The following is a 14,234-nucleotide window of genomic DNA, read 5'->3' on the forward strand; positions in this document are numbered from 1 at the left end:
TTGAGTCACAGAACCTTGACATTTAGGTTCCGCCTGCCTTCACAGAAAAGTCTTTGCTGACAAAATTGTTTGCTCTGACCTTTAGAAACGGAAAGATTTAAAATTATGAACAAGAATCCAGAAAATCTCATGTTGTAAAAAGATTTAAACAAAAACATAATGGATGAGAAGGCAGGAGGACAGTGGAGAAGCGGCAAAATGTCTGGAAATGTGAATAATGGAAGCTATGACATTGATTAAGCGACAGTACTTAGCTCTTTGCATATGCATTTCGCAGACAGTGTTTGGGGGTTTATTCTGCATCATTAACAAACCAGATTTTTTGCCAGGAACCATAAATCTCAATAGTGTAACGTCAGCAAAATGTATTTGGACAGGGCTTATTTTACGAACTTGCTGAGAACAAATCAGACCAGCGATAGCTGGCGTTAATTAGTGCTGCACTTTGTCTCACTCTGGTAGTTCAGCAGCAATTAAACACACTAACAATAGAACACTTTTGCATGATTAATTAAGCTATAAATGTATTGAGTCTGCACCTCTGATTGCAGACTGGGTAATTATTTGTACATGAATTAGGCCTTGGACCCTGTGTCTGATTGAAGGTACCACTCCAACCATTGGGGTTTATCTTTAGTAGCTTACAGATGTAATGAATTTGTTCATTATGCCGTCATTATTGCAAGAAAGGTAATCCAATACGTCAACCGTTCTGGAATTATAGTTTTGAGCTGCCTGAACAAGTAGATGCAATGATCATTTTCTCTGGAATTGGGATAGAAACAGGGAGATGTGCAACCACTGAGATAAAGAAAAGGCATGCAACCAATCTCTTTTATCAGCACGTCAACTCAGTAAACACCACAACTGTTTTCATCTTCTAATTAGATGAGGAAATAAAAAAAGGATTGAGTGATAACTGTAGATATATCAGCTCCTTACTGAGCTGCTTGGCATCAACACAGAAATAAGATGAAACAATGTAAAAGCAATGTGGTGCAGTAATCCAGGGGCTCATTAGAAGCCTGCAGCATTCTGTCACAAGAACAGGCAGACTGCTTATTCCAATTGCAGCAGGTTTATTCAGCTAAAAGTCTGCAAAGCTAAACCAGGATCAGGCAGGCAGGGGTCGATGCCAAGCATAAGTTCATCAGAGGAGAGACAGGAGTAGTTAGGATCCAGGAGAGATTTGGGGGAGGTGGCAGGAAAGCTGAGTCAGAGACAAAACAGGGTCAAGAAATCAGCAGATCATGTCTGGATATAATGCTCAGTAATGCAGGCAGAGTGGCACAAACAATGCTTCACAATGAATGAGAGTCAGGTGTACGGGACTCAGGAACTGCACTCAGGGGTTTCTGGGAGATGTAGTGCGTCTAGAACTGGACACTGGAAAAAATAAATGAAAAAATACATAAGTTTGCACGTGGCATTTTTATTACATTTAAAAATAATCACAAAATCAAAGTTCCTAAAGGAAACGAAAGGGAAAAAAAGCAGTGATTTAGCAACCACTGTGCTGCAACAATTAAAAAAAGTCTAGTTAACACATTTAAACAGAAGTAAAAGTCAAATTTATACATTTTTTTCAATATTCTGTATTTTTATTTGGCATAGACTTCAAAAACAAACACCAAATCATTAGAAATCGACATTAGAAATAAACGTTAACTTAAACGTTGTCTAAGATGAATGAACTGGGAATGCTTTGAAAATTGATCAAAACATGATGGGAGGACCCAGAATAAAGACAGATGGACAGCTGTAATGAGAGGTGATGACCGCTAGATGGCACTGTGGTTTCATCTGGGAACACACACAGCCACACATTAGCATCAAAAACTTTGAAGAAGTCTCAGAGCCCCTGAAGGAAACCATGAAAGACAAAGTTGTGAAAGCCCATGCAGAGACGATTAAAAAAAAGAGCTGCTGTTGTGATCTTGCTTCCTGTGATCCATATGTATTGAGCAAAAAGAGAGTGATGGCTAAGTGGGGACTACAGCAGCTCCGTGCCTCTGCAGATGAATGAATTTGCAAATGCAGGGAGGGGGAAGTTAAAACCTTTAATGGCACTAAGCACACCCCAGAGGCCGCGCCGCAGAATGCTCAACCTCAGCACATCATGGCTCCCGCTGCCTAAGCATCCCCTCGGCACGCATTACATCCAGTTCATCTGCATTTTCATGCAGACAAACACTTGACTCCATGTGCAGAGCCGAGCCAGTGACAAGAGACAGATGCGCCCTCCTCAGAGAATCCATCCGATAAGCTGCTGCTCCACAAACTATTAAACACCCCAAAGAAACTACCGGAATGAGAAAACGCTCTATTTTACATGAGAATGGAAATGTCTGGAAATCATACCCTCGTACAGTGGCTTCGCCTTGGCTGCAAATGTCAATTTCATGTCAGACTCCATCTCCATTCATCCATGTGATTGCTTTATCGCTTTGCATGACAATGGAACAGTGGGCTATTCTTTACATCTATGAAAATAAAATAAAAAAGCTGAAAGGATGGAGTTGCAGATGGTCACATGATCAAGTTTGGCTGTGTACAGTACAGAGCTGACTGGGGTTTGAACTTTAGTGACATTTCTAAGGATCTTCCCACTTTCATGCTAATCCTCATGCAAAAAAGATTCTAATAAGCCAAATGAGGAAAAAAAGTAGTCTTTTACTTATTTATAGATTTAAATAAAGACATTCTAAATTTGAAAGCTGCTGGAGTTTGAAACGTCTTTGACTTTGTGGTTCGACAGCAATGGTTCACAAATGGTTTGCCTCAACAAGCTCCTCATCGGCTAAGAGGCATGGTGGTGCAGGCCTGCAAAAGAGTGTCACAACCACGACACTGGCCCCATGTGGCATGTTGTTTCTCCGGCTCAGTCAGGCATACAAAACTGCAGCTTTCCTCTTCACTGCTTGCAGAAATGCAGGCCAGCCTTGGGCAGGTGAACCTGTCACAGTCAGCACCTGCAGGAGCCTAACAGCCAGTGGGGGAATACAAGCAAAACTGAGGAAGCTTTGTCATGAAGTGTTATGAGAAACTCCGTTTTTCTTTTTAAAAAAAAATCTATCGTTAAAATGTTATCTTATTGTCTTCAAAAACCAAGATTTTTCATGATGCAAAAGTCTTTTGTTATTTTTATGGATTACACTGCTCTGATAACTAAAAATATAACATGATTCTTTGGTCTTTTCACTCTTTGCTTGCGTACTTCTTGGCACCATCATTTGTTTAAATGTTGATTTATGAAGTAATGGGCTGTAATTGCTGCTCAGTGCCAGAGTTAATCCAAGCTGCCGTCCTCCTGAAGCACATTAGGCTAGATTTGTATAATGAAGTAATTAGCTCAATTATGACAAAGAAAGTTAGGACACTAAAAAAAAAAGAATTCATGAAGCCAGAGCGTACTCCTGTGCCACTAGCCTGCATTTCTTCTTGCTGTTGTTAAACTGCATACCTCAGAAGAGTAAGTGGAAATAATCTGGCTGTTATTGATTAACTACACTAATTAAAGCCTAATCAGTGCAGTCATTTTTGTTATGGAGTGATATATTTAATTAGTTTTGGTTTTCTTGCAATAGCTTTGCACACACCCCTTCTTCTCCTTTCTAAATGTTGTGTAAAAATTAAAATGTTTTTGTTTTTGTTTTCTGTATGGCATTTATTACCATCGCCAACCCCAAAAAGAGAGCTTCATTTTCGTTGCACTTTCGCTGTTTTTTAGTCTGTTCCTGGCGGAGAATATCAGCAGTCAAGCTGGATAATTAGTAGTTTTTGATAAAATGATGGGAGCACTGCCATTACTTGGAGAGGAGATGGAAACCAGCAGAGTGACACCAGACGGTTTTGTATGAGAGCCATTCTGCTTGCATCCGTCACTTTACTGGTAATTCACTCATTAGTATAAACCAGGGGTTTGCAACTTTCAACTCTTAAAGTGCCATTTGGGTTGATTTCTCACCAACAGTAACCCAACAGGAATGCTTCACACTTAAGACACTGATTTGTGTTTATGTTTGTTACTATAATAATAAATGTATATAAAAATGTGTTTTTTTTTTGCATAAATAAAACATAAAAACAAAAAGGAAATAGCCGTTTTTTGAAAATATAAAATAGTTTTGATAGATTTACATTTTCCTTTCAAAATAAAAGACATCTAGTACCACAACGGATTATCTCAAAGCAGCAAATGTGGGTAGTGCAATGTCAGTAGTAATAATTAACTAAATTCTTTCTTTATTTATTTGTTTATTTTACCATTTTGGTGTATCTCAGCCAGAAATTCATAAATTTGACTACCTAATATTTATACAGAGCTAAGTTTTTAGCTTATAATCCTTGAATTTTTCTGAAAAATAGAAAGTCTGCCTTATTATCTGGGGTACTTTAAGTCTGAATTCTGGTTGTACTTAATTACCTCAAAGTTTTTTTCTGTGGTATAGAATCTGTCTAAATGCCGTGCAGCTTTATGGATTGTTGAGCATTATGGGAAATGTAGTCGGGAGCCTGGTGGAGTCGAACCTACTTCGCATCAACTGTAAAGTTCGAGATATGACAGTTTTTTCTTTTTTTTTTTTTGCTTTTGATGTGCCTTGTCGTTTGAAAAATAGGTAAAGTTTTCAAATGAAAAACATTTGATTTTTCTTTAACCAAAATCCACAATGGAGAGGTAAAGGAGCCACGTCTGGCTCCAGAGCCTCAGGTTGAAGACCCCTGGCATAAAAAATTCATTGGAAGATGTGGTTAATGGTTAATCATTCAATGCAAAAAACAAAAACAGAAAAAAAAAAAAAACATTTTTGCAGCAGTTTTTTTTTCAGTTTTCTAAAACCTTTATTATTTAAATTTTGAGTTTGACATCCCAAAGGTTGCATCTCCCAACTTCACATCTCAGCTTTGGCCCAACTCCCAACATTCTGTGAGGCACTGGCCTCGCTCAGATCTTTTCCGAATGATGATGATGAAGAGGACAGCTGCAAGCAAGGTGACTCCTATTGCCAGAAGTGTGCCGTACAAAAATGGCACAACCACAGATGAAAGGGCTCCTCGGACCAGGTCAGGCCCTGGCAGATCCTTCCCTAGTGTCGAAAGGGGAGGTGGTACAGCAATAGTGTTAATGTCAAGAGGTAATGAGTTGGAAGTGTGCCCACCCCCACATTTAATCCACATCTCATCTGCACTCCAAATAGATTAGGGCAAATACCATAACTCTTTCCTTTTCATGGAAAAAAAAAAGAGTACTTTTTAGGTAGGCTTTATGGAGGCCCACCTTGTTTTGTTTGACTAAATACAATCCTATGCATTTTGTCTTATCTTTTATTGATAGAGAAGTCTACCTGTGTGTAATGCTTTATTAGCACATTTGTTGTACTTTATTAGTCAAAGAGGGTTTTTCATGCCAGGTCCTCAACACCTTCAACCTGCATGTGTTCAGTGCAGACTAAAGACCTGATTAATCTCATCATCGACCCTAAAGAGATCTAGAGCAATAGTTATTAAAGTCAGGTGTATTTGGGAACAAGTCTGAGTTCAAGATCCTGAGTTTGTGTCCGAATTCATTCACTACTCATTACTTTGTGAACTATATAGTGTTTGCCATTTTACAAGTAGTGCTGTCTGAATCTACAATTCCTAAATCCAGCGCTCTGGAAATTTCACCAGTCTATGCAAAAACCCAGTGAGCATACTCACTAGATTGCTGTAAAATAGACCACAATGCATTGCTTTTAAACAATTTTTCATGAATTTTTTTAAAATTAACTTTTTATCCAAGTTTTGATCATCAGATGGATCCATAAATCGTCATCATAAAATGCTCGTATTTGTTAGGTTTTTACTTTTCTGTGATGTTATATTCTGTGTTTTTATAAAAGGTGGTGTCCAAAATTCAGAGCACTAGATAGTCCCTTCACTTTGCAGTTTTTTAGTATTTAGGAAGCAGGGAGGGAATTTGGACATAGCCTCAGTTTCAATACTCATTCAAGTTTTTTCTTTGCAATCATTGTAAATTAGCAATTGACCAGAAAACTGCTAGCGCCACTTTGTTTAGCTAAGAAAGTTATAAAACAACATGCTATCATGTAAACTTAACAGCCTGATTTTTGGCTGTTCATTTTTAAAATTGTTTTTATGACTTATTTCAGACTTATTACTATAAAACATGTAGGTATTTCAGACTTATTACCATAAAACATGTAGGGGTTAGCAGGGTATACTGTCAAATTTGTTAGGCAAACATCTGCAACACCTCCGTATTTTCCTCAATAGCTGACCTCTTTTCCAACATTTCTTGCCTTTAAAAGCACGTCTCTGCTTCCAAGAAAACAAAAAAGGATGACCTTTTCAGTGACTGCTCACATGTTTCCTTTCCTTTTGGTTGTATTTTTTCAAATAGCTTTGCTGTATTTTTCAACTTCTGTGTTCCATAGGGTAAATATAAAGGTGGACGGTTGGAGGTTAGCCCTCTTTACCTTCTCATGTGTTCTTGTTTTGATTTTGCAGGTTTCTTCTGGAGGAATTACGGGGAACTTGGGGCTGTGAAAAGCCAGGAAAGCCAAACAGAGAGGAGGGGGTGCAGCTCCATGCAGCAGGGTTGGTCTGCCTCAACAATCACTGGATGAAATTCAGAAGTGTGTCTGCTGTGCTGCTTTAACTGGGTCTGTCCTGATCAGAATTTTTTGTCCCCGATCATTTGATTTTGATACCAATCCAGAGTCCCGATCCGACACTTTGACTTTCTTCCAAAATTCTTATTGTAGCATGAATGTGATCACTTTCATGAATAGCTCATATTAGTGAAAGCGTTTATTGGTTTTGGTTGTTTTTTTGAGAGATTATGGGTTTATTTATTTATTTATTTTAATTCCCCAAGAGCCTGCAAGCTGCCGCCGCCTCACGGACAGCTCTCTGTCAGCAGCAGGGGAGCGCCGTTCTCATTACAGAGAATCAAAAATCCAATCTTTTTTGTGTTGAAATGCCTTGGTAGGTCATTTGCGTCACAACAAAAAGCAGGAGACACTTGCTGTCAGTTAAACCCCAAAGTCAGAGTCTGCGAATATCTTGCTAACTTTACAGAGCGGTTTTCGTCAGCCTTTAGCCTCCTGCTGAAACTGCTGCCGTATTCCGCTACGCTTTACGGCACTGAATTCTGTTCGATCTGTTCATGATATGCAGACTCCTACTAGGACATTTATTTGAAATATACAGCGCTGATTTAAAATAATAAATGAACAAAAATCAGATCCTGATCTGGAGACAACATCTGATTTACGATTAAGTCAGACCCTACATGATTGGGCCCGATTTCAGATCATGTGATTGGATGGGGACATCCCTATATAGCTTTAACTCTTTACATTCTTTCAACAACTATTATGAAGCAGAGAAAAGCAGCTTTGCACTAAAATGCAATCAACATTAATCTGCTATACAGAGTGAATCGGCGAAAAGTCACTTTTCTCCGCATCAGAATCAGCTGATCATGTTGTTGGCAAAAAGGTTACAGTAGGTCAAAGGTCGTGTGTTATTCAGGTGTTGCCGGTGATATCTCTGGTGTTAAAGGGTTAAATGAGTGACACCATAATTTCTATGATTTATGAATTTGTTCAACAGGGATTTTTTATCGTGCCGTGGATCTAAATCTTCTGAACAAACTTTTTTTTGAATTTGTTTTTCCACAGGAAGCCTGTTATAGGATTTGTTCACAAATCCTGACACAAACCTGGGCCTACACTCTCAGCTTTAAACAACGTTTTTGTGATGCATCAAACTGAACTAGGCAGTAAGCAAAAAGATGGATGGTCTTACCTGCTCTGTTTGAGGCCCTCTGATGTGCACGCTGATGGGTTTTTGTGGCTTCCTTCAGCGATGGGAGGTTCAAAGACATTACATATTTATGGTAATCCTCAACGTAGCGCTTCAAGCTCAAGGCTTTGTCCTGGTTAATGTTCTTCCCCACTTCTGTCAAAAACAAAAGCCCAAAGCCACGTTTATATTATCAAAGTCAATGTCTAGGAACAAAACTTGACTTTATGAAAAAAACAGTTAGAGTTGCAGGAGAAAGGATCATAACTGCTTCATTCTGTTTCACAGTATTCAGAGCCTCTAAAGCCTCGGCTCCCCTCCTGTTTTACAGCTCCCATCATCTCCTTGTGATTTTTATTACATTCTTTTTTTTCCTCTCCAAAGCTGCCGATGAAAGGAGCAGATGGTTTGTTCCCTGACTGATGTCAGATCTGCTGAGTCCTCTGTCAGATCATTTACACCTTCTCCTATCCAACGCCACTCGGCTGTGGAGTGGAGTTGTGCACATGCTGGACGGGAACACATGCCAGAAGCCGGCGGTGTGAAAACTATGTCACTTTTGAAGATCCAATTAAAGCAGATATTCGATTAATAAAGCAATTACACTCTGTTGTTAAAATCTTCAAGAGGCCTTATTGACCAAAATTAACTAGTTTTGAAAATAAACCCTCATACAGGCAAAACGATGCTTTGGTCCATTTTTTCTTTTGTCAAGAGACATGCTGCTTCCAGGGATTTGCTGCAATCAACTCTATCCTTCAAGCAGTAGTTGTTCCAGTTCCAAAGTTGTACTATTTGTGGCATCAAAGAAATCATCTGTAATATAATTACGAAGTGGTACACACGTGTGTTCTTTTTTTTTAATGTCTGTATTTCCTTTCTCACCAATGGCAATATCTGTTCTGCCGATGTGCTGCAAGGCGCGAGAAAGTCTGTCGTAGTAAGTCCTCTCACCGTTCTCCAGCATCCAGCCTGTCAGGGCTGCTCGACACTGAGTCTCATCATCTAGAAAAACACAGATGATACCGCCTCAGAGAGACAGACAGGCCTCTGACTGTCAGCTTCAGACAAACTCTTCAATTTGAGAAAGGCAGATAACAAAACGGACAGCTTTTATAGTGAGCTCTTACATGATATATAGCTTTCACTGTTTTTTGTTTGAGCCTCTCTTTGTTTTTTTCACAAATTAGGGGATAATGGTTGACTGGGGTCAGTGATGCAGAGTTTTTATTTGTTGTTTCATCTATTAATCAGTTTAATCTATCAATTGCTTAGTCTTAGCTCTTCCCCCCAGCGACAGTTCAAAACAGGCCCCTTAGAAATAAATCCAAAATTCTTCCCCCAATTGGTAGATTTTCTACAAATAGGCACAAACAAAATCTGCCAGTGGGTTAGGAAAAATTGTTTTTACCAAGAATTCTTATTTTAAGAAACAAATTCTAGTCACCCAGACACGTTTTATCAAATTAAGAATATTTTGCTACTGAAATGCTCTTTTGAAAAGATGATTTTTCTTGCAAGACAGAAAAAATAACTTTTTTTCTTTACTTTTTTAAGATTCAGTTTTTGCTCTGCATGAGCTGTAGATCAAGAATAAACAGCTATACAGGGGACCAAAATGAGCATAAGTAGGGTTAAGATCTTCTTTTGAAATGTGATGCAAAAATGCTTCCTGGATGCCTTCCTGTGAGGTGAAATATCTCAGCCATGGTTAACCAGGAGGGCCAGGGTCACTCGCTGAAGACATTGTATCTGCAGGTTGGCCTGGGCATGCTGCTGGATCTTTTTCAATAAGATGCAAAACATGGTTAGGTGTAATGGAAGTGCGAGAACCTTTTTGTTGAGTCTTCTGGCCCTGCGACCCGAACAGCAGATAATGAATGGGTGAAAATATTTCTGTCTTTCTCTCAACTGTCAAAGGGTTGTTTTTTTCCCCCAAACGAAATATCCTGCTTGCAGTTTGCAGTCAGTAACTAGGTGGTGGACTCTTACTTCTAGCTAATCCCTTGTGCTATCTTATATGTCCCCACCATTACATTGACATGTTATTCCTACCATGACATGACATGTCACATGTCTTCATCTACAGTTTTATGGAATACACAAAAATCATAAAAGGTCAAAGATCTCATATGTAAGAAGAAGACTAGCCTGCTGCAGTAGACGTGTCTCTCTTGGCTCGAGGTTGAAGACCTAATTGATTGTTTTCTGGCGATAGGAGTTGGATGTGCTGGAAAATGTTCTCCTCTGGGTTTGACAGGGCAACCAGGAGGTCCTCACACTCCTTAAATGTCAGCAGATCCACTAAACGTTCCAGCTGATGCACACTGATGTCCTCTGCCACTAAAGAAACAAAGAAGCACACTGAGGACCGTGCAAGAAGTGGCTTCAGCTGAAAGGCAGAACAGCCAACTGTCACATGACGCCTCGACTGTGCTGAACAGTCCTCAGCTAATTCTGAGTAATGAAGCATGCTGTTGATACCACACAAACAGTACTTGCAGCATGATGGTGCTTTCAATTAGCAACTGCTGCTCATGTGGCGTGAGACTGTCATTTTACCCCACTCAGCTGCCGAGAACGAAACCTGAATAATCCTCATTTTCAAAAGCCGTCTCGTTTGCAGTGTCAGACTGGCGTTGCACCTGCAGCAAGAGTGCAGCTCTCACCTGTGTCCTCCCCAGACATCCAGGTCGGTGGCAGAAACAAGAAAAAAAAGACAAGCACTTCCCAGACCTTCATTTTGGCTGTTAACCTCTGTTGTTCACAAGTAAAGATATTTATTTTCAAAATGCCCATAAAATCTAGAATTATTTGAAAGATAAACAACCAACTAAGTGGATATTTAGAATATTTTTAGGTACATCACCATTGGTTCAAATCTGCCTTATTCTTTCCAACGGAGCAGATATTTGGGGGGGGAAACTTTTTTTTCTAATCTTTTTGCCTTACTTACTCACAATAAAAATCCAGATCACACTAAACCGTCAAAAAGAAATGCCAAAAGTGACAGAAACAATGTTTATTCTTAGTCAGTAAATGGCATTAACTAAAGTTACATTTGACCTAATTCAAAATGCAAAAACGGAATATTAACAACGTAAAAATACTCTTGAGTCTTGGAAGAAAAAAAGTTGCATAAAAAAAATTCTATTGCATAATATTCTTAGTGACAAAACACGTCTTAGTGACAAGAATTTTTTTCTTAAAATAAGAATTCTTGGTAAGATCTTTTTTTACACCCAGTAGCAAAATCAATAAATTTACAATACTAAAGTTGTAAAGTTATGAGCAAATAGTTGTAAATTTATGAGAAAAAAGTAAAAAAGGACAAGAAAAAAGTGGTAAAAAGAATATGAGAAAAAGTTGTAATTTTATGACAATAAATTCATTGAATTTTGTGTGAAAGAGTCAATATTTTACAGCAGTAAATTTGTTGACATTTACAAGTGGACAATTGGTAAGATTAAAGTCTTACATTTTTTAAGCAACAACAACAAAATAGGAACCAGTCTCATGTTTTGAGATGGCTTCATTGATGGATTTAGTCAACATGTAGCCCACTGTGGATGGAGGCTCACACAACCAACACTATATTTAAAAACAAAAAGGCTTTTTCCATGTTAAATTACAACTTGTTCTCATAAATTTACTATTTTATATCCTTAAAATTCTGACTTTTTCTTGCAAATGTATGACTTTCCTCACAATTTTACAACTGTACTTTCATAAAACTATGACTTTTTCTCATAAATTTAAAAACTTTATTTTCGTAAATTTATTTTTACTTCTTTTTTTATGGTGGCCCTAATACTCTATTTAGCTTATTCAATGACCCCCCCCCCCCCCCCATTTTAGGAGTGACATGTTTCTACGGGGTATGTTTTTGTAGTGCATTTACTCTGAGCTTTTTAGATTAACTTTAAAAGGACATTTGTCTCAGGTTGGTTTCAATCATTGTTCTGTCCAGATTTGACATCTTCTTGTTCATATTAGTTAATTTTGTCTTAGGCCTGGATTTCTTACTTTTCATATTTGTTATTTTCCACCATTAGAACTTGTTTATTGACTCAAAATCACCTCATATAAGTCAAATTCTTATATAAGTCTTAACTTCATTGCACTGGGACTGCCTGGAGAGTACATTTAAATTCACGAGTGTATCCTTATATTTGACTTAAATTATAATGGTTTGCTCTTTTGGGCTTTTTCAAATGTTGTAACATGAAGGCATCAAAGAAAGCAACAAAAACTTATTTTTGAAGCCTAAAAGATGAATCTGTAACAAAAAACGTACAAAAACTAAAATCTTAGCCCCTCTATTTGGATGAATGCACCTACGTAGCAAAGAACCTTACAATGCTTAATATTTTTATTAAATATAACACCAATAATTTCAAAAAAGGTGATTTTATTTTATTTTATATTAATGTTTTGCTTTTTTAACCTCTCCATAAAACATAATAGTCCATTAAATGACTCATTCAATGGCATGAATTAGAGAGCTCTAGTGAGGGCATGTTTTAAATTGTTAATAAGCCTCATCTGCCAAGAAGTAAATGTTGTTTGTGTGGGCTGAGTTTTGAATCCACAATGTTGGCTAATAGAAAAATATCGTGCTGTGGGGCTGAGAAACAGAAACTCTGGTGTGGGTGGCATAATGGCTTTGTAACGGTTGGAGATGTTGAACTCAGAAAGAAAAAAAAACACCAAAGACACAAGGTCATGAGATTTATTCACAATACACCACAGATAACATTTAAAAAAAAATCACTGTTTTTGACAAAAAAACCTCAATAAATTAAATAAATTAAAAAAATCTAAAATTGTTTCTTTTGTCTAACGGACAATAACAATCCGGGATCCTTTTTAAACTTCCCGGTTTCTCTGTGCTGAAGTTTTATCCCCATGTCTTTTACACTTCACACCACTGAAATCTGGTTCCATACAGGCACAGACTCCGGTGGAATGAAGGACAGAAAACATGGAATATTCCTGCTGTTTCCTGAAATAAAGCAAACCAATTGTCAAAAAAGAAAACATTTGTCATCTCCATCTCACTCAGACTTTAATTCGGTCCCTGATTTCCGCGTGAAGCAGGAAAGTGCCTTTTTATATGTTGAAAAACAGTTTAACGAAAGCCTCGAGGTTTCTGTGTTGAGCACCAGGAGAGATGGCCCGCCCTGCAACCAGGTGCAGAGCATGCGGCTGTGATTCATCCGAAACCCTCCGGGGGCCCAGGCGGACGCAGTGAGCACAGCAGATTTGGATCAGAGCCTCTCCCTTTCCTACTGGTTGAAGTCAGAGGCTGAGCGAGACCAGGCCTGTCCCGCTGCGTGGCTCCAGGGTTTCCGGCTGTTTTTGAAATCTTCGGCTCTGGCATGTTGTCACAGGTCTGAACCAAATGACTGTTTAGTCATCAGTGATGCAATACCACCGCTTCTCAGCTCCAGTCCAACTTCAGCCTCGCCGTCTGCCCGCCTCAGAGTCCTGCTCACGGGCAAACACGACATGCTGCTTCCCTCTTACACCTTTCTGATCAGTTTTCCATCTTTTTCTATGATTTTAAGGTGATTTTTTTCATTAAAAAAATCCAGTTTGTTGCTAAAACTGGCTGCTGATCTTGAAAAAAAAGAAAGATTAAAATACATTTAACTGTTACATAAAAACTTACCAGCGGATAGATAAATACCTCATCCTGGCTTAAGATCCTCACTTACATCGTTTGTGTCCAGACTTCCTCTGTTACCCCGCTGTGAGTTTGAACCAGAGAAATTCTCAAAGTGGGCTAAAGTTACAACCGACAAGTTGCTGTCAGGTTTTCCTTTGAGTTTTTTCCTGTAGCTTCCTCAGGTATTGGTGTTTTTAGAAGAATCCGCCAGCCAATTAAATGCAAGCACCTGAGAAAGGACCACCCTCTCCTCGGCCATTAAGTCCTGCCACACCTTGCTCGACTTTATTTAAGTAACAGAAAATAAAAAAAATAAAAACGTGTAAACACAAGGAATTACATTTTGATACTTAAAAAGTGACTTAGTATCCAACAAAAAAAAACAAAAAACATTCATCATGAAGAATTCTCATTACAAGGATATTGGAGGAAGACTTGAGGGTAGCAAAAACCTGCAAATCAAATAAAGAGCTTTCATGTAATATTCATCTCATAGGAGCCTTGTGCTCATTGTTTGATGAGTCTCAGCTGTAATTTGTTCATTTTTCTTCACAGCCTCGAGAGGAAGCTCCGTTCTTTATTGAACCATTCCACCAGTCTCCACTGCAAAAACCAGTTTGTGAAATGTAATTTGCAGCAGAACCAAATGAAAACACGTCCAGTTTCTTAAAAAGCAGCTCACTGTCCGGCTTCACCACCGTTCCAACACCCTAACGGTTTCCAAACAAGGCTGCGGCTTTTAGGAGTTACA

At 38.5% G+C, this 14,234-nt stretch overlaps 1 protein-coding gene and 1 non-coding gene across 3 annotated transcripts; both read right to left on the reverse strand.

The window, feature by feature from the left end:
* Positions 1–1,136: 1,136 nt before the first annotated feature.
* On the reverse strand, positions 1,137–10,602 carry LOC110015376. Of its 2 annotated transcripts, none has more exons than XM_023956838.1 (5): positions 10,482–10,602; positions 9,964–10,155; positions 8,698–8,817; positions 7,816–7,968; positions 1,137–1,386 (listed from the first exon to the last, which is right to left on the reverse strand). In XM_023956838.1, the coding sequence occupies exons 1-5, from the start codon at positions 10,552–10,554 to the stop codon at positions 1,346–1,348; spliced, it is 579 nt and encodes a 192-aa protein (XP_023812606.1). In that variant the 5' UTR covers positions 10,555–10,602; the 3' UTR covers positions 1,137–1,345. The 2 variants fall into 2 exon arrangements, with proteins under 2 accessions (XP_023812606.1, XP_020560528.2); XM_020704869.2 differs by lacking the exon at positions 1,137–1,386 and adding an exon at positions 4,818–5,087.
* Positions 10,603–12,719: 2,117 nt separating this feature from the next.
* On the reverse strand, positions 12,720–12,798 carry mir205 (microRNA 205). Its single transcript, NR_107117.2, has one exon. It is a non-coding gene; the product is annotated as a microRNA 205 (primary transcript).
* Between the last annotated feature and the right edge of the window lie 1,436 nt (positions 12,799–14,234).

Source organism: Oryzias latipes, chromosome 7 (assembly GCF_002234675.1).
Source record: "Oryzias latipes chromosome 7, ASM223467v1".
Taxonomy (NCBI): Eukaryota; Metazoa; Chordata; class Actinopteri; order Beloniformes; family Adrianichthyidae; genus Oryzias; species Oryzias latipes.